This window comes from Anomaloglossus baeobatrachus, chromosome 5 (assembly GCF_048569485.1).
Source record: "Anomaloglossus baeobatrachus isolate aAnoBae1 chromosome 5, aAnoBae1.hap1, whole genome shotgun sequence".
Lineage (NCBI taxonomy): Eukaryota > Metazoa > Chordata > Amphibia > Anura > Aromobatidae > Anomaloglossus > Anomaloglossus baeobatrachus.
This window is the reverse complement of record NC_134357.1, coordinates 240,222,978-240,243,461: the sequence shown is the minus strand read 5'-3', so window position 1 is coordinate 240,243,461 and position 20,484 is coordinate 240,222,978. Positions and strand designations below refer to the sequence as shown.

Sequence of the window (20,484 nt, the reverse complement as noted above, 5' to 3'; positions counted from 1 at the left end):
TATGGCGGATTTTATAAAAACAAGAAAGGCAAATGCTCAGGGAGCAGCAGGAATGAAGTGCAAAAACTGGTCATTTTTGATCTGGTGACAGATCATCCTTAACCCCTTAACGACCGCGGGCAGTAAAATTACGTCCTAAATGTCATAATGTTACTGCCCGCGGTCTGCCGGCAGCATCATGCTGCGATTGGCACACATCTCAGCTGATTTTCACACCTGAGATGTGTGCCTGCTAGGTACGAGCAGAATCGTTATCTGCTCGTGCTGATTAACCCCTTAAATGGCGCTGTCAATACGTGACAGCGCCATTATAAGCGCGATTGCGGTAAACTTTTACTTACCGCCCGATACCGGAAGTCACGTGACTCGATCACGTGACTTCCAATAGTTGTCATGGTAGCACAGGGTCATGTGATGACTCCTGTACTACACATGACTTGATTTCACTTTCGCTGTGCCAGCGGCACAGCTAAAGAAAAAGAGAGCGTATCTGCTGTTTACAGCTGTGTAGCTGTGATCAGCAGATACTGCAGAGCGATCAGATTTCTGATCGCAATAGCCCCCTAGGGGGACTAGTAAAATAAAAAAAAAAGTTAAAAAAAGTTTTAAAAAAACAAAAAAAAACCCCTAAAAGTTCAAATCACCTCCCATTCTCCCCATTGAAAATTAAAGGGTTAAAGAAATAAAAAATATACACACTTTTGGTATCGCCGCATTCAGAAACGCCCGATCTATCAAAATATAAAATCAATTAATCTGATCAGTATACGGCGTAGCGGGCAAAAAATTCCAAACGCCAAAACGAAAGGTTTTTTTCGCCACAACTTTTGCGCAAAATGCAATAAGAGGCGATCAAAATGTAGCATCTGCGCAAAAATGGTACCGTTAAAAACGTCAGCTCGAAACGCAAAAAATAAGCCGTCACTGAGCCATAGATCCCAAATAATGAGTACGCTACGGGTTACGGAATATGGCGTAAAATGTGCGCCACTTTTTTCGGACAAACTTCCGATTTTTTTTAAACCCTTATATAAAAGTAAACCTTTAAATGTTTGGTGTCTACGAACTCGCACTGACCTGAGGCATCACACCCACACATCAGTTTTACCATATAGTGAACACAGTGAATAAAATATCTCAAAAATCATAGTGCTATCGCACTTTTTTTGCAATTTTTCTGCATTTGGAATTTTTTTGCCGTTTTCCAGTACACTATATGGTAAAACTGATGGTTTCATTTACAAGTACAGCTCGTTCTGCAAAAAATGAGCCCTCACATGACCATATTGACTGAAAAATAAAAACGTTACGTCTCTCAGAAAAAGAATGGCGAAAAAAAAAAGACGGAAAGCAAAAAAATCGGCCGGTCGTGAAGGGGTTAAACTAACTGTTATGCACTGTATTATGGCTACACACCTTGTGTTGTATAGATCCATAACACAGCAAGTCTAAGAAGCGTTATGGAAACCTAAAGGCTTATTTTTAGGACAGTTTTATATGAAAACATACAGAGTTCAACTAAAAATACCATTTTACCGAGGTATTCTCATCTATAACCATTACTTGTAATAAGATGCCATATAAAGGGAAATAGAGTGGCTGGCCCAAACAGCAGTATAAAGTGACAATTCAAAGCCTTTCCCCCTTTATGGCAAACATTTTAGAGCATATAAAGATTCAGTACCGTGACCATCATGAGTCATTGCAGTTCTCGTGATTATTTTTTTTTAACTTCGTTTTATTAACAATTTCAAACATGGTACAACTGACATTTGCCATATAAAGATAGCTCAGTATATAGATAGTAATATTTAAATATAACAATGAACAGTCATATAAAGTCCATAATATCTTTAGCACTTAAGATAGAACAATGTTATTATCCATACTTCTTATCATTTGCATATATATCTAATTTTATATTGAGCATAAGAACAGCTGTAACTATCAGCATGACCATATTTTGAAAACAAGATAGAAAGAGGAATAGAAAAAGGAAGAAAGAAAGAACAACAACAGCCACATTGCATTATTATACCTCAATATACCATTGGACAGTGTTTCATATCCCAACATCTAGCGGGAACCACCATTATCCGCATAATCTCCCTCAAACCTCCGCAAGTGTGTCTGGAGAAGAATTCCACAAACCCCAGATTTTGTTACATTTTCCCGGGCACCCCCTATTATAATATACCACCCGCTCATAGACTATGGTAGCATTGACTAGTTTAACCCAGGACCGCACAGTTGGATTTGAATCTCCCATCCACCTCAGAGCTATTAATTTCCTAGCCAGAAACAATGCCTCTCTGAGGAATATTGTCATGTAATGATCCCAGGACTCTTAGTTCTCGTGATTATTGACGATGATTTTTTAATCTTGGTGACATCTGTGAAATATAAAATATCTAATATTGTCCTATGGCTGTGTCTTCCCCATTGTATACAAAGCTTGCTTACCTCTACCAATATCTGCAGAGACTTCTTCCTCCTTACACTGGTGATCGCCCATAACGTACATTCCTTCTTCCGCCAGATCTTCAACTTTAACAATAAAAAACTCTTGTCCCTGCATAAAAAAAGAAAAAAAACAACTCATCATTAAAACCAACTTTTGTAATTCCAGAACACTATTTACACATTTCATTCGGAACAATATATACAGATCCTCTACTAAATTAAAGAATACTTGGAGAAGATGTGGGCTGGAATTTGGTGACCTTCAGCATCATCTACCTGGTGATCTGGTGGGACATTGCAATCTTCTTCTTGAAGGTGTTGGGAAGAAGCAGGGCTGGAACATCTCTCTGGTGTATTTCTCTCACTAGAACCATCTGTAGGAAGCACACATGTCGACTTACAAAGAAACGGTCAACAGGTTCTTACTATCTCATCTGAAAGTAGTATGATGTAGGAGCAGAGACCTTGACTCTAGCAATGTGTCACTTACTCAGCTGCTTGCAGTAGTTTTGATAAAACCCGTTTCATCTGCTGCAGATCTGACAGCTCTCTGAATGCTGACAGACACCTGTATTTGTTAATCGCCACTGTCAAACTCTCACAGCGGCATTAACAGCCCGCTGCCATGGGGGTCACATCATTCTAAGCGCCCATCCGCGCGCCCTTGACATGATAAACAGGTCAATAATGGGTTATTTGACAGCTGGGGGTCTGTTGAAGACATCCATGCTTGTCATTACAGAGTTCCCTAAAAGCCCTCTCTAGAAGCCATATTTTTTTATTTTTCCAACAATATAGCCATAGGAAGATTTATTTTTTGCAGGACGAGTTGTAATTTTGATCACACAATGGGAAATAAATTCCAAGTGCGGTGAAATTGCAAAAAAAGTGCAATTCCACAATTTTTTATTTTTTAAATCATGCTGACTATATGGTCAAGCTGACCTGGTGTTTTGATTCTCATGGTCAGTACAAGTACACAGATACCAAACATGTACAGTTTCTTTTTTTTTATTTAAGCAGGGAAAAAAATATTCACAAATTTGTCCCCCCCCCCAAAAAAAATTGCTTTTGTCATCATTTGGCGAGCCCTGTAAAAATTTTTTTTTGAGTCCTGAGCTGACGTTTTCATTGATACCAGCTTCAAAAAAATAAAAAAAAATGTTTTAAAAAATATTTAAAAAAACCAAAATAGTTCAAATCACCCCCTTTTTGCTCTATTAAAAATAAAACACAAAAAAGTTCCACTTATTTGCTATCACTACAATCAGAAATGTCCGATCTGTCAAAATATAAATTATTTTATATTTTGACAGATCAGACATTTCTGAATGCGGTGATATCAAATAAGTGGAAGTTTTTGTTTTATTTTTCATGGGGTAAAAAGGGGGTGATTTGAACTATTGTGTTTTTTTAAATACTTTTTAATTTTTTTTTATTTTTTGGAGCTGCAATCTGCTGGTTGTTTGTGCTATACAGAGCAATGTACAGCAGAAATCACAATCTCCTATGAACGCTGGTCATAGGCCAGCATTCACTGGAGGATAATGATGACAGTCATGGGGATCATCGGCTGACCCATAGCTGTCATGACAGCCCATTGGGCGCCTTGCAATCAAGTGATGGGCGCACTGATGGGTGGGATCAATGATGAGCTTCTTGTCTACACTTGTTAAATACCTGGGTCAGTGATTGACAGCGGCATATAACTGGTTAACAGCCTCAGGTGGATCTTAATCCACTCACAGCTGTTAGAGGAACATAATGGCTAATTTAATCAGCCATCCAGTTTTGTGAGGAAAGATGTGGGCTTAGTGTGTGTGATCACGCATCAAAAGGAAGGGACACGGATGATGGCGTAAATATAAGTATTTGTTGTGAAGGTGTTAAAAAGTTCAAATCTCCCTATTAAACAAAAAAATAAATAAATAGAAAAGAATTTAAAAAATTAATGTGTTGTAGCCATGTTCAGAAAAGTCAGATCTAACAAGATAACAATTAATAACCCCGATCAGTAAACACAGTAAGTGGAAAAAATTCAAGAAAGCCAAACTTACATTTTTTTTGTGTCTGCAATGCCACAAAAGAAATCTGTCACAAGAGATCAAAACATCATATATATGTCCCTAAATGATATGAATAAAAACCATCATCGCAAAAAATGGGCCCTCACACAGCTCCATCGACCAAAAAACGAAAACATTACGGGTCTCAGAAAATGGCGCCACAACCCCAAAACATTTATTTCCTTTTTTCTTTTACAAAGATCAGATTTTTTCATCTCTAAAATAGAAAACTGGACAAGTTTGGTATTGTCGTAATCGTACTGATGAGGAGAACCATATTGCCAGGTCATTTTTACCACATAGTGTACGTCATAAAAACAAGTTTCCAAAAAATGTCAGAATTGTGTTTTCAATCACCATTTCACCGCACTTGGATTTTTTTTTTTTTACTGTTTTCTAGTATACTATGTGCTAAAATGAATGGTGCCAATCAAATGTACAACTTGTTCCGCAAAAAACAAGCCCTAAAATGTCTATGTGGACAGAAAAATAAAGAAGTTATGGCTTTGGGAAGTAGAGAGGATAAAACAAAAACACAAAGAATGGAAACTGGCTGTGTCGTGAATAGGTTAATATTTTGTTTACGTGTGCTGATCGGATGACAGGTTATGTTGGTAATGCATTCACTTACCCATTGATGTAAAGGGCTGATGAGTCTCCATCATGACATCCTCGTAACGATCCTTGCAATCTTGTAAGTATTCCCACTCTCTCATGGTGAGATAGACCATACCGATCTGACACCTTATAGGAATCTGAGACACAATGCTTCAGTCACTACCCACAGATCTTTTTGTTGCTCATGTATAACACCTGAGTATAGCTCACCTCTCCTGATAGGAGATGCACAATATTATTGGCATGTTCAAGGATCTTTTGTTCAGTGTCTTTCACATTTAATAGTGATTGTGGAGGATTCATAGTGATGGGACCCTGGTTTCTGCTGCATCCCCCGGACATACTGGTATGGGTGATGGGGGTTACAATCTGGTCAGATGTTTTCTTCAGCACTCTGTAATCCTGTGTATAAGGAGACACTGATAAAAGTAAAAAATGTAAAAAACTCCATAACCCCATCCGTCATGTCCAAAAATGCCTCACCTCTCCAGTTAGAAGGTAGATAATGTTCAAGGCGAGATTCAGTATTTTCTTAGTCATCTCATCTCTGTGCTTTCTGGATGGGTCAGGCAATTGGATTAATTTATGAAGAGAGGTCAAATGAGATGAAGAACTGGAACCTGGAAGGTTAATAAATCTAGCTACTAAGAAGTGCATGGGGGCATCATGTTTTCCAAAAGCTTCTCAATTATATTATTAAGGCCTCGGTTCCACTTGTGATTATCAATGTGAAACATGGCACTGCACACGGATGTCATCCGAGTGCAATGCAATATACGGCGAGACATTAACCTCTCCCTCTCCTCCGCAGTTGTGATCCGATCACAAGATTGGATCACAGTCACATAACCCTCGGTACAAGCTCGCAGCAGGCCAGGAGCTGAGGGTCAATAGCATATCGCATCTGATCCTCTCGTATCGAAAGCAATATGCAAGTAGAGCCGAGGCCTTGCTCCGTTTTGCATATACTGGAGTATGAACCTAATTTTTAAAAAGTGTGACAAATGTTTCTCTCTAACAATGTGGGTGTAAAGCTAGGTTTCCAAACTCCAGTCCACATGGCCCCTCAACAGGTCATGAGATCAGGATTCCCTTAGTATTGCATAGGTGATGGCTTGATAATGATTCCACCATCTGTTCAATGTTAAGGAAATCCTGAAAACATAGCCTGTTGGTGGTCGGGATTTTGTAACCACTGATCTCTAGAGACTAATGATACAGGTAAAAGTGGGACAGTAAAAATGCGCCATATCGGAAGGAGGTTGTTACCACAACATTGGACTGATGAGAAGGGTCTTAATATTAAAAAAATATATTGGCTACTAAATTTAGAAAAAAGGACTAAACACAAAACTGAGTGCATATGTAGAATCTGAGAAAGTGTTGGGGTAGTGGATAGAGACATCTCTAGATGGCATCTAGAGAATTAGAGGAGTTGTCCACTACTTGGACAACCCCTTCTGATTCCATGTTTCCCCGAGGTAAAATAGAAAAGCCTATACTCACCTCCAGTACCGGTGCCTTGGTTCGCGTTCCTGGGGCTTACGTGACATTGTGACGTAACGCGAGCTCCGTGTCCAATCAGCGCCAGCTTCTGTATTCCCACCTTTTGACTGAACAAGTTAATCAACAGAAAGTGAGCGCTGCAGCTGCTCTCACTTCCTATTGATTGCTGCTTTAGTCCGAAGGCGGGGAGAAAAAAGCTGCCGCTGATTGGACGTGGGGCTCGTATTACGTCACAATGTCACGTAAGCCCCAGGAACGCAAACTGCGGCACCGCTGGAATGGCACCGGTATGGGAGAGGAGTATAGGCTTTTTTATTTTACTTGGAGAAAACGTGGAATCAGAAGGGGTTTTCCTAGTAGTGGTCAACCCCTTTAAGCCATACTAATAGAACAAAAAAACAAAACACGCAGCCCTGAAATTACATACAAATTCTGTTAATACTACATTGGACACCTCAGATTGGGATAGTTACGATGGTTAGCAGAGAGGCACACAAAGTCACTATGGGATAAGTATCAAAACTGGTGTGGAAAAAAAGGGAAATAGTTGTTCATGGCAACCAATTATATTGCTGGTTTGTTTTCCAAATGAAATAAAAAAACGGAACCTGATCAGTTGCTATTACTCTACTCTTCCTTTACTTATGAAAAGTCCTTCCAACTGTGTAGACCAGGCCATAATAAGCTTCTAGGAGAATGAAAGCGTGGTACTACATCATGATATTGCGAGTCTAAAACCTCCCAGAGAGGACATGCTAACGAGGAACAATAATCTGTTCAGTAGAAGGATGTCAGGTAAGAGATTGTTTGGTGGCAGACCAATATGGGCTCCTTTACATATGCTCACCTGAATAGAAAGGAACAGGCGTTTCCTTATCTTTATATTGCTGATCTCCCATCACAGGATCTTCGTTCTCCATGTTTTCAACTTTAACCACAATGACTTCTTTACCCTGATTCACATAAACAACAAATAATGAACAACTCCTACAAATAATGAACAACTCTAGTATATCGTCAGGATTATCATGGTGAGGATTATCTACCTGTTCATCCTGCATTACATTTTGATTTTCCTCTGAACATCTTTGAGGTTCAGAAAATATTTTTGCTGAACTTCTTGATTCATCTGTTAAAAAAGAAGACCATGAGATCGGATACATCTAGACGTCCATCCACATTGCTCTCTCCTGTCCAATCAAAGTCTCACCCAGCAATGTAAAAGGCTGATAACTCCCCATCATGACGTTCTGGTACTGATCCTTGTGTCCTTCTATATATTCCCACTCCTCCATGGAGAAATGGACGGCGACATCCTGACACCTTATAGGAACCTGGCATACAGTGATACAGTCACCATCCATATATCTCTCAGAATTACTTCATAATATCCCTGCGTTCCCAGCAGCGCTCACCTCTCCAGTCAGCAGCTCAATGATCTTGTTGGTGAGGTCTAGGATCTTCTGCTCATTGTTTGTTTCAAGTATCAATGTGGAAGCCGGAGGCTGTATGATGGAGTTCAGGATACCGCTATATCCCCCTGATACCCATGGACCATTTCTGGGTGTTAAATGCTCACTAGATGACTTATTCACAATTGTATAATCCTATATATGGAAAGAGACCCTGTGTAATATTACTGCATATAGTTGCAGAGGTCTTCATCTCTGTGGTCTTAAAGTGTTATTTCCAGCATGTGTCTACATCCACTCCTTGCTGCTGGAGGAGGTCTTGTTCTGGAGTGTACATTCTATTTGCATGTTACTATAACAGGGCCTGTGAAGAAGCGTAATCAAGCTCAAGTGTGCAATGAATAGGAGAACTGCTCTGGAAACAACTGATAGTGGTGACCCAAGGGATTGTGATTTTGCAGGACTGATAGCAGCTCTGGATCAGGTGCTGACAAGGAGGGGGAAGGATGTGAGCAGCTGTCTAACTGCTGCCTAGAAATCAAAATGAGAAGTATCTAGGATCTCATGTGTTAACTCCACAAACCTAGAATTTAACTAATGAGCACACTTCGCCAGACTCTGGTCACAATCTCCTGGCAACAAGCTGTTCAATATGCAAGTCCGGAGTCACACTTGTGAGAGACTCGCATCGCATCAACCGGTGCGGCTGCACACTCTCCTGATAGGAGAGGGTCGGCTGCATGCATTTCTATACAGCTAAGACGCTGTCCAGAGAGCGTCCGGCCGTGCCAGGTGATGCGATGTGAGTCTCTCGTAAGTGTGACTCCCACCTAAGATAAAAGGTCTTAGAGCAGGAGAATGACTGCAGATAGTAGAAGCAAGTCAATGGCAAACATGCTTATTTTCATGCTAACTATGCCAATTTTAGAACTTGTGACTAACCATTTAACAGGACAAGGGATGTGAAATAATTCCCACAATGCCTCACCTGCGCACTCAGCAGGAAAATGACCTCCAGGATGAGGCTTAAAGTTCTCTTTGAAACATTGCTCCATCTTTCTTCCGTCAGTGAGTCATTCAATGAATAGGTGGTTGTGTTATGATGTAGTCCATGCAAAGGCTTCATCTGGGAAGATCCTGTACTGAAAAGAAACCCTGCATAGTTTTAGGCTCTGTGCGCACTGGGAAGTGGAATTTTCTTGAGAAAATTCCGCATGCCCTCAAAGATTACCGCACCCGCGGTAAAAAACCGCGGGAAACCGCACCCGAAAACCGCATGCGGTTTGCTGCGGTTTTACCACGGTATTATTCGCGGTATTGCCGCGGTTTTGCCGCGTGCGGGTTGGGATGTGCTTTATTGCATTCAATGCAATAAAGCACACTGAAGAAAAAAAAAAAAAAAAAAAAAGTCATTTAATTCTGAGAGTAGATAGACAGAAGAATAGATAGAGGGATAGATAGATAGACAGAGGGATAGATAGATAGAGAGATAGATGACAGATCGCTGCATTTCCCACGGTCGGCAGTGAGTTCACATTACCGGCCGTGGGAAATGACCGGTAATTACCTCTGCTGCTTTCATTCAGCGCTGTGTCTGTGACAGTCGCGGCTGGATGGAAGCAGCGCTGGACGTCGGACCTGGATTACGCCGGAGCGGTGGATTACGCCAGAGCTTTGTTTGGGAGGGGTTAATAAAATGGTGAACGAGGCTTGTTTGTTTTATTTAAAATAAAGGATTTTTCGGTGTCTGTGTTTTTTTTCACTTTACTTACGGGTTGATCATGTCAGCTGTCACATAGACGCTGCCATGATCAAGCCTGGGGTTAATGGCGGTGGTCCCCCATCACCATTAACCCCTTGTATTACCTTGCCACCACTGCTACACGGTGGCAAGAAGAGCCGAGGACACGCCGGTATTGTCGCATATTGCATGCGACAGTGCCGGGGCAGCTGCGGCTGACATTCTCGGCTGCCGGAGGGGGAGTGAGGCGGGGGACATTATCCCTGCCCCTCTCCCTCCCCAGCCTGAGAATACTGGGCCGCCGCTGTGTGCTTACCTCGGCTGGAAGGTAAATATGCAGCGGAGCCCACGTGCTTTTTTTTCTATATTTCCGTTTTCTTTCTATGTGTGTTCTGTGTGTCTGTGTCTATGTGATCTATGTGTCTGTGATGTCTGTATGTGTGTGATCTGTGTGTGTTTACTCTCTGCACGGCTTCCTCTTCCTGTAATGACATCACTTCCCTGCAAAACCGCAAGCAAGTGATGCACATTACCGGAGGTAAACCGCGAAATACCGCAGGGAATAACGCAGGAAAACGCAGTGAACCGCACAGAATTTGCTGCCTGCGTTATTCCCTGCGGGATTTCTTGATTAACATTGAGTCAATGGAGTAAAATCCCGCAGCGCTGTGCGGAAAAGAAGTGACATGCACTTGTTTTTGCTGCGGGATTCCCGCAGCAAAACATGCAGCTGTCAAATTCCGCCCAGTGCGCACAGGATTTTTTTTCTCCATAGGATTTGCTGGTGATTCACTGCAGAGATGTTATGAACATTTTCTGCAGCGAAACATGCAGCAAATCCGCGGCAAAATCCGCGAAAAATCCGGTAAGTGCGCACATAGCCATATAGTTATGTATACCCAGATTTACATTCTCTGAAAATCACATTTTCATTTATTCAAACGTTTTTTGCTGGCTAGGTAAATAAACCAGTACATAGAAATATAGTGACTTACCATCTTTATGCTGATGACACATACTGTGTTTCCCCGAAAGTAAGACAGTGTCTTACATTCTTTTTACCCCCAAAAGTGCCACTATGTCTTACTTTCGGGGTATGTCTTATATTGGAAAAAATCCCACAGCAATCGCAGCAAGTCTCCATGCAATGTACCGTATGGGGACTTGCCGCGATTGCGCCCTAAGTGTACCGCAAGTTAAGGAAACTTAACCACCAGCGGCTGCACATGAGGGCACTGAGGCTGCGTGATTTTGTATGTTGTCCATGGTCCTGATGGACCACGGACAACATTACTGCAACATTTCAACATTTCTCGGTAGCCGAGCGTTCAGCTGAGCGCCCGACCGCCGGCATGTGTCAGCTCTCAGCTGAGCGCTCGGCCGCCGGCATGTGTCAGTTCTCAGCTGAGCGCTCGGCCGCCGGCAAGTCAGGGCGTTCAGCTGAGAGCTGTCACATGCCGGCGGCATGTCAGGGCTCTCAGCTGAGTGCTCGGCCGCCGGCATGTCAGGGCGCTCAGCTGAGCGCTCGGCCGCTGTAACTGTACTGTAAAGAAGAAAATAAATAAATAAATAAATTTTTACTACGTCTTACTTTCGGGGTACGTCTTACATTAGCCGACCCCCCCAAAACCCCCACTACGTCTTACTATCGGGGGTGTCTTACTATCGGGGAAACACGGTAGCTATACACCTCATCCCCTGAGCTCACCCCCGCTGTACTACAGAACACTAGTAACTACCTGATTGCAGTTTGCAACATCATGTCTGCTCTCTATCTGAAACTTAACCTTTCCAAGCTGAACTTCTTTTCCCCCCGTCTTCCAACCTTCCTAAACCTGACATCTCCCTCTCTGTGTGTGGCACAACGATAAGTCCTAGGCAGCAAGCTCGCTGTCTGGGTGTTATACTTGACACTGATCTCTCCTTCACCTCCCACATACAATCTCTTGCCCGCTCCTGCCGCTTGCACCTCAAGAACATCTCTAGAATCCGCCCCTTTCTCACAATGGAAACAACAAAAACCCTCACTGTGGCCCTGATCCACTCTCGCCTTGACTACTGTAACTCTCTATTAATTGGTCTCCCCCTAACTAGACTCTCTCCTCTACAGTCCATCCTTAATGCAGCAGCCAGGGTCACCTACCTGGCTAACCGCTACTCGGATGCCTCTGCTCTGTGCCAGTCATTGCACTGGCTGCCCATATATCACAGGATCCAATTCAAACTGCTTGTTCTCACCCACAAAGCTCTCCACAGTGCGGCACCCCCTACATCTCCACCCTCCTCTCTGTCTATCAACCCACCCGTTCTCTATGCTCTGCAAATGACTTTCGACTAACATCTACACTAATTCGAACCTCCCACTCCCGAATCCAAGACTTCTTCCGAGCTGCACCAAACCTCTGGAACGCTCTACCCCAAGAAGTTAGGACAAATCACAACTTACTCAGCTTCAGACGCTCCCTAAAAACACATATTTTTAGGGCGGCCTATCACACTCCCTAGCCAAACTAATTTCACCTAATTCCTCTACAACTTCTCAGAACATAACCCCACGTCAAACTCCATGGCACCCAAATGCATCTCAAGGCTCTGGCCAACTGGTCCAGGAAGCCATTATCTATCCCCCATGAGATGGCTGGATTGTCATTGTAAATAAGCACTTGTACCTTGCCCCTCTCCCCACCTCATTGTAGATTGTAAGCTCTCACGAGCAGGGTTGCCATTTTTCCCTTTAAATATTGTATCTTCTATAATTGTTACTTGTTTGTATATGTTTATGTATATGATATGTATATGTATATGAGCCTCCTGAATTGTAAAGCGCTGCGGAATATGTTGGCGCTATAGAAATAAAGATTATTATTATTATTATTATTATTATTATTATCTCTAGAAGGAGCTTGAACATATTCCAGAAAGGCAAGCAATCTAAGAGCAGGCAATGTCAGCAAAGCAGATGTATACACAAGCCAACTGACAATGTTCAAAGGAATCGACCTGTTATAGGAAATCTGTTACCAGGTTTTTGCAATCTAAGGCCCTGTGCGCACTAAACAATGGAATTTTCTTAAGAAAATTCCGCACCCTCTGAAAGATTACCGCACCTGCGGTAAAAAACGCAGCAAAGTGCACCCGAAATGCGCATGCGGTTTTACCGCGGTTTGTCCCTGCGTTATTTTGATAGCACAGGGAGATGCTCACTTGTCCCCGCTCCTGCTGTCCGTGGTGCTGAAGTCTCCCGTGATGCTGTGTCCCGCGCGGCTGTCTCCGGCGCTCTGCTACTTAGGGGTTGGCTGTGCAGTGCATAACTGCATATGCATGAGCCGGCCTGGAAGCAGGAGACCAGCGTCCAGAGGCAGCCTCGCTGGAGAAGGTGAGTATAAGATTAGCGGTAACGTCAGTCAGATGATGTGCAGTGACAGCTGGAGTCCTCCACATGTCACTGCAAAGCACATGTGCGAAGTCACCGCTGATCCCGCGCGGCTCACTTCACTTGCGGCCTGACCTTCACAGGGAGCAGTCATGGTCTATGGCGCTCACTGTGATTGTCAGATGTAACAGAGCTGGAAGTGTCGTGGGATCTCGTGTGGATTACGTCGGACCAGGAGGACTGTTATTGGTGGGTTTAAAAAAGTGGTAAAAGAGGGGGCTTTTTTGTCTTATTTCAAATAAAAGGATTTTTGGGGCGTTTGTGTTTATTTACTTTTACTTACAGTTTAGTGATGAGGGGGTGTCTCATAGACGCCTATCATCACTAAACTAGGACTTAGTGGCAGCTATGGGCTGCTGCCATTAACTCATTACCTCAATTGCCACTGTATCAGGGCACTTCGGGATGAGCCGGGAAAAGTCCCGGGACTGTCGCATCTAATGGATGCGGCAATTCCGGGCTCCCCAGCCTGAGAATACCAGCCCCCAGCTGTGAGGCTTTATCCTAGCTAGTTATTAAAATTGGGGGGACTGCACGCCGATTTTTTTAAATTATTTATTTTACTGTACGCTATAGACCCACTCACTGGTGGCTGTGATTGGTTGCAGTGAGACAGCTGTCACTCAGCGTGGGGGCGTGTCTGCCTGCAACCAATCACAGCCAGTGGTGAGCTGGGAAGGCATGAATATGTTATGAGCCTAATGAACGGTGGCTCTGGAAGATGAAAGAGCTGTCGCGGGAGCAGTGTGACAGCCGCCCGATCATCGGTGAGTATGAAGCACTTGCTCCTACCCCTTTGCGTCAGATTGTGTTCCCCATAAACTTTATATGGGGAGCAGCATCTGGCCAGATACCGGGGATCAATCCTCCGCCGACCCAGAGTCAGCGGGTGATTGATCTGCCAGGGCTCAAAAACACAGGGAGCTACAGAAAAGAAGTGACGGGCACATTAATTCCGCAGTGGAAATTCCGCGGCGAAATCCGCAGGGAGAAAAAAAAAATGCAGTGTGCGCACAGCTTTTTTTAATCCCCATATATTTTGCTGGAGAAGGACTGGAGAAATGTTGTAAACATTTTCTGCAGCATTCCTTCAGCGAATTCTGCGAATAATCAGCAGCGTGCGCACAGGGCCTTAAAGCAGGAAAAGTATGGGCAGAGATCCCGATTCCAGTGATGTAACACTTAGTAGGTTGCCTGCCATAGTTTTTATAAAAATCACTTTTCTCTGTTGCAGTTCAAGCAGTTCTCTAAAAGCTGTGGTCTGTATACCCCTGGCCACACCACTGATTGGCAGCTTTCTGTGTACGCCATATGTTGGCAAAAAGCTGCTAATCAAAGGTGGGAGCAGGGCTATACACAGCAGGAGGACTACAAGGCACAATACAATTAGTCCTCTAGTGATAATCTCCTGCTGATTTATCACCGATTTAACTGAAACTACAAATAAGGGCCCAGTAAGTAATAAATTACTGGAATTAAGGTCTCTCCCCCTACATTATTCTGCTACCAGATTAAATATAAAAAAAGACAGATTTTCTTTACTGTTATGCCTTAAAGAGGTTGTCCAGTGAATACAGGTGATAACTTAGTAGTGATGAGGATCTGGCCGCTGGTATCGGCACCGATTGTTGGAATGGGGCACTTATAAACCTGTTAGAATGGAGCAACAGTGCGCATACAAGACTGCCTCTTTATTATCTCCCTATAGGAATGCCGTGTGCTCCACTCGGATTCTCCACCAGCTCTATAGAGCAGGGTTCCCCAACTCCAGTCCTCAAGGCCCACCAACAGTGCATGTTTTCAGGATTTCCTTAGCATTGCACTGCTGTTGGAACCAGCACCTGGGCAGGTAATTGCATTAACACCTGTGCAATACTAAGGAAATCCCAAAAACCTGCACTGTTGGTGGGCCTTGAGGACTGGAGTTGGGGACCTCTGCTATAGAGAATGAATGGTGCATCAGTCGGGAATGTGAATCGAGGCTGCATTCTAACAGGCATAAAACCAGCATGCTCTACCGATTGGTGTGGGCCCCAGCAATCTAGAAGTTATCACCTAGCCTTGGATAGGTGATAAAAGGGTTGTCCTGTGAAAGTGGTCTATTATTTTACCAAAATCCTGAAGTGTAAAGGCCTAGTCACACACAACGACTTACCAGCGATCCCGAAAACGATGCGACCTGATCGGGATCGCAGGTAAAGTCGCTGGGAGGTCGCTGGTGAGATGTCACACAGTCAGCCCTTACCAGAGATGCAGGAACAATACAGGTCGCAGTAGCAAACTGTATAACGATCTCAGCAGTCACTGTGACCCTGTCACACAGTGTCAAACACAGCAATGTGTCCTGCCCAGCAGGACATCGCCTTTGAAGAAAATGGCCTGAACCATTCGGCAACGACTAGAGATCTCACAGCAGGGGCCTGATCGCTGGTGTCACACATAACGAGATCGCTAACGGGATTGCTACTGCGTCACAGAAACCGTGACACAGCTGCGATCTCGCTAGTGATCTCGTTATGTGTGACGGTACCTTAAATGTCTCTAAAGTGACTCAGCCTTGCCGTCAGATACTCCCTGACTAATTTCTTACATCTTACTTCTTTTCTGGCTCTAGCTCCCCCATAATTGTATGACTACTCAGTGCGAATTGGGCGGTCCTTCAGTGCTGCCAATGTGACCTGTGTAAACTACATTTCCCACCAGCTCCAGCTCCATCTCCAGGCTCCCCACTCTCCCCTATGTCCACATTGCCTTACCTTCGGTAATTCGGTATGTTTCACATATATTACCCCTATGTGTCTTCTCCTAGTTCTAAAACCTGTCGTTGTTGCCCATAGCAGGGTGCAGATTGGGCAGGTATGAGTTGACACTACGCTGAATTGGAAACAATTTTCATGGCTTTTTGCACCTCTCTTTCTTCATGTGTCCAATACTTATCCTGTCATTTCTCATTATTGCACATAATTTATAATGTGTATAATGTCTATAATGCAGAACCCCCAGGCCTCCCTGTGTATAAGGCTACATTCACATGACCGTTCCGTCTTTGCGGTCCGCAAAAAACAGTCCGTTTTTTTTCATGGATGCATCCGTGTGGCATCCGTGTGCCTTCCGTTTTTTTCTGCGGACCGCAAAATATGGAAGCAGCTAGAAAGATGGGTGGATATAGAGGTGGATAGATAGACATAGAGACTGAGAGATAGAGGTATTGATGGATGAATGAATGAATGGAGGGATAGATAGATGGATGAGAAAGACATATATAAATGTCCCACCTCCCTGCATATTCTAAGCTGGCACCCTTTAGTGACTTTCATGCGGTACTAAAGGGTGCTTAGCATTGTATTTAGCCAAAAAATAAATTAAAAAATAAAAAGCGACGTGGGGTTCCCTATCTTTTGTAGCCAGCTAAAGTAAAGCAGACGGCTGCAGCCTGCAAACCACAGCTGGCAGCTTCACCTTGGCTGATAATCCAAAACAGAGGGCACCCCACAGTTATTTTAAATTAAATAAATAATTTAAAATAAAAAAACATGGGGTCCCCCCAATTTGGATCACCAGCCAAGGTAAAGCGGACAGCTGTGGTCTGGTATTCTCAGACTAGGGAGGTCCACCGTTATTGGACACTCCCCAGCCTAAAAATAGCAAGCCACAGCCGCCCCAGAAGTGGCGCATCCATTAGATGTGCCAATCCTGGCGCTTCGCCCCAACTCATCTTGTTGCCCTCGTGTGGTGGCAAACGGGGTAATATATGGAGTTGATGCTAGATGTGTAATGTCACCTGGCATCAAGCCCTGGGGTTAGTGATGTCATGGCGTCTATCAGATACCCGACATCACGAACCCAGTCAGTAATTAAAAAAAAATAGACAACAAAAAAGTTTTATTTGAAAAAAACACTCCCCAAAACGTTCCCTCTTTCACCAATTTATTCAAAAGAATCAAATCCAGGTCCGGCATAATCCAATAAGGGGGTCCCATGACGATCAATACCATAGTCACTGTCCCAGTCAATGAAGAACAGAATGTTCCCCATTAGCTGGGAGAGCAGTGCAGTGACCTGAGCCAACATCAATAGGTCAGAACAGGTCACTGCAGGGGATGACTAGCGCTGCTGTCAGGAGGTTAGATGAGATCATTACCTGCTGTGACGATCTCCTGCACTCCTGACGTCAGCGCTGTCACTGACTTCCACTGTCCGACCCGTTCACAGCGAAGAATTGCGGGAGCCCGGGACATCATCGCTAGTGACAGTCTCGGGCCGCCCGCGAGATGTGATGTGAGAACGCGGCGGGCATAGAAGGCAGTGACAGCGCTGACGTCAGGAGTACAGGAGATAGTCACAGCAGGTAATGATCTCATCTAACCTCCTGACAGCAGGGCTCGTCATCACCGCGGCTGCGCGCACTGCAATGTGAGAAGATGCTGACACTGCATTGCGGACAGCAGTCCGCCCTGCGCGCTTTGCTCTCAGCACAGCAGTTGCACCGGAGCGCCACTCTATGCTTCATCATTGCTGTGTGCGATGATGGTGGAGGGGGCCCGGTGCCGCCGCCGATGACACAGAGCAGGGGGGCCCAGTGCCGCCGCCAATGACACCGGGCAGGGGGGCCCAGTGCCGCCGCCATTAACACCGGGCAGGGGGGCCCAGTGCCGCAGCCAATGACACCGGGCAGTTGGGCCCAGTGCCGCCACTGATGATATCGGGCAGGGGGGGCCCAGTGCCGCCGCCGATGAAAAGAAATCCCCAAAAAAACAGATCCGGCAAAAAACGAACAGAAAACCAGATGTGTCGGATGAAAAAATGGATGCACCCGATCCGGTTTTTGCCAGATCCGGTATGCCGGGTCCGGAAAAAAAACGGTCTGGCGCATCCGTTTTTTCACAAATTTTGCCGGATCCGTTGCGGGACACAAACGCCGGATTCTGCCTGACGGAAAAAAACTGATGTGTGAACTTAGCCTAAGGTGCACACCGGGTATTTACGCCTCCGATGGTGAGGATGGGCAAGGTGCCAGACTCGGTGCTACGACAGCAGGCCTCAGGGGTGTTGATACTAACAGTCTCAGATAAGGCAGGTGCAACCAGAATGGTTGATGCGGCAGGCACTTCCGGTATGGATAGACGCAGCAGCAGGTACGGAAGATACAGCTGGTACGGATAGGTGCAGCAGCAGGTAAGGCAGGTACTAAGGAACAGATACGTGTTAGCAATACAACAGAAGCAGCATCACACAGGTAAGAGACCTGAACAACAAGCAACGCGTCTCTAAGATTAGACCACGTTGCCCAGGCATCTGCCATAGGGGGAGGATGCTTAAATACCTAGTGCCGCTCAGCCATAGGTGCGGTGTGAACAGGCCCTAGGAGCTGGCAACAGGAATAGAGGACGCAGAAGCCACCACTGAGCGGTTGGGAGGGTGAGTGTGCCGGCGTCCCCGCTGGGAGAGGCGTCAGGACAGTGCAAGCACGCCGGTAACGGTGTTACAGCAGTAAAATGGAATACTACGTGCGTTTCAAAATAGGCGCACCCACTTAATATGTTGGTAAGGGAGTGTGGGAGCCTCCCTCGTTACATCACAGGAGAAGATGTCAATGCTGTGCCAGGAGGCAAGCTGCCGAATACCATCAAGATAAATACCAGAACTAAATTCAATACGGCGCTGGAACAATATGCGATCCAGCACCAAAAGAATGCCAGAAGTGAATGCATGGCCTATAAGCTTTTGGGCTGTGTCATTATGTATGATACAGTCAGGCATTAATCCTGTTGTTTTTCTTTATATAACTTATCTTTTCTATTATTGGTGCACGCCACAGTCTTGTAGAGTTGGTGTATTATTTTCTTTATTGTTATGTTGGTAACTTCCCCTGGAGCCCTTTATCTATTCCCAGAACACCTAAGTGATATATATTGATGGACGTTTGTTGCGAATCCTTGGTGGCCCTGGATTGAGTGCATTTGTGCTCAGTGCATTTACCTCCGGCTTTGCTGGGTTGTATTTGAACTTTGGGGTGGTGGTCTGTGGGACCAGAATAGTCTGACACTAGGGTAATTTAGGTACAGTCTTACCGGCGGGGGGGCGCCTCTACGGTTAGCAAGGGGTATTTCAGGGTTAGGGCCCTGTCCCCTACTAATTATAGTCTTTATTGTAGTACTCCTTTCTCTTATCTACTTGGCGTTCTGGACCCTTTTTGTTTTTTATTTTCTTTTATTTTTGTAGTGCTTCTGTTTTTAATAATAATATAGATCTAATAAAGTTATTGTTTTTAGAGGTTTTTGTTTTTTTGCTGGTTGCTATATTTAATAGGCTCCTTATATTTAAGTTCTTTGGTTGTCTTCATAAGTAAGGTCTAGTAGCCTAACACTAACCTGTAACACTAACAGGTCTAATGCACTGCAATACAAAAGAACTGCAATGCATTGGACCAACAATTAAAGCAAAAATTACTGGGAATAAAAAAAAAGAAAGTTCAATAAAATTTGTAAAAATGTAAACAAAAAAAAAAAACAACAAAAAAAGGCTGCAAAGAATTTAATATGTAAAAGCAAGACTAAGCAGAAACAAAACCATTATTGGTACCGCTGCATAAGGAACAAGCTGAGCTTTATGGCTGTCTCATTACTAGAGCTGAGTGGATCCGGACTGTAAAAGTCTGGATCCACGCGGTTTCAAAGATGCCCGATTGCCAGATACGGGCACGGGATTCCGAGTGAACGATCCAGATTCGGCACTGGGATAATTAAGGGGAAAATTGAGGAAAACAATACTAGCTGCGATTTGATGTGATGGTGGCAAACTGCATCTGGGTCGTGCATTCACTTCCTGTACTGCTCAATAGGCTCATCGCATACATACACACAGCTTTCCGTGCTTTTCCCACCCACCGACCATCCTGTCGTCTGTGATTGGTTGCAGGCAGACGTGCTTCCCCAGCCTGTGACAGCATCTGCCTGCAGTCATCGCTCATCGCTACACTCACATCCGGCGGTCATTCTCTATGGCTGCTCGCTGTGACATGTAGCAGAGTTGGATGCGTTATCGGACCTCGTGTAGATTACGCCGAACCTGCATGGTGTTTGGGGTTAATAAAGTGGTGAAGGAGGGTGTGTTTTTATATTTTATTCCATATAAAGGACTTTTTCTCTGTGTTTGTATTTATTTATTTACTGTTATTTAAAGGTTAGTGATGCAGGTATCTCTGACGCCTGTGCCATCACTAACCTAAGGTTTAGTAGCAGCTGT

At 44.3% G+C, this 20,484-nt stretch overlaps 1 protein-coding gene across 4 annotated transcripts in view; it reads right to left on the bottom strand.

The window, feature by feature from the left end:
• The window catches only part of LOC142311110 (uncharacterized), a 43,114-nt gene that overhangs the window by 20,618 nt on the left and 2,012 nt on the right, over positions 1-20,484 (bottom strand). The window contains exons 1-11 of one of the 4 annotated variants that reach the window (XM_075349227.1): positions 18,214-19,678; positions 9,054-9,207; positions 8,069-8,260; positions 7,864-7,987; positions 7,700-7,782; positions 7,501-7,606; positions 5,631-5,767; positions 5,358-5,549; positions 5,161-5,284; positions 2,740-2,837; positions 2,464-2,572 (exon numbers count right to left, since the gene is read on the bottom strand). In XM_075349227.1, coding sequence (XP_075205342.1) covers positions 2,464-2,572; positions 2,740-2,837; positions 5,161-5,284; positions 5,358-5,549; positions 5,631-5,767; positions 7,501-7,606; positions 7,700-7,782; positions 7,864-7,987; positions 8,069-8,260; positions 9,054-9,191 — 1,303 coding nt within the window. In that variant the 5' untranslated portion in view covers positions 9,192-9,207; positions 18,214-19,678. Of the gene's footprint in view, positions 1-2,463; positions 2,573-2,739; positions 2,838-5,160; positions 5,285-5,357; positions 5,550-5,630; positions 5,768-7,500; positions 7,607-7,699; positions 7,783-7,863; positions 7,988-8,068; positions 8,261-9,053; positions 9,208-18,213; positions 19,679-20,484 lie in introns of those variants that run through there. The other 3 variants (XM_075349224.1, XM_075349226.1, XM_075349225.1) reach the window with 3 other exon arrangements.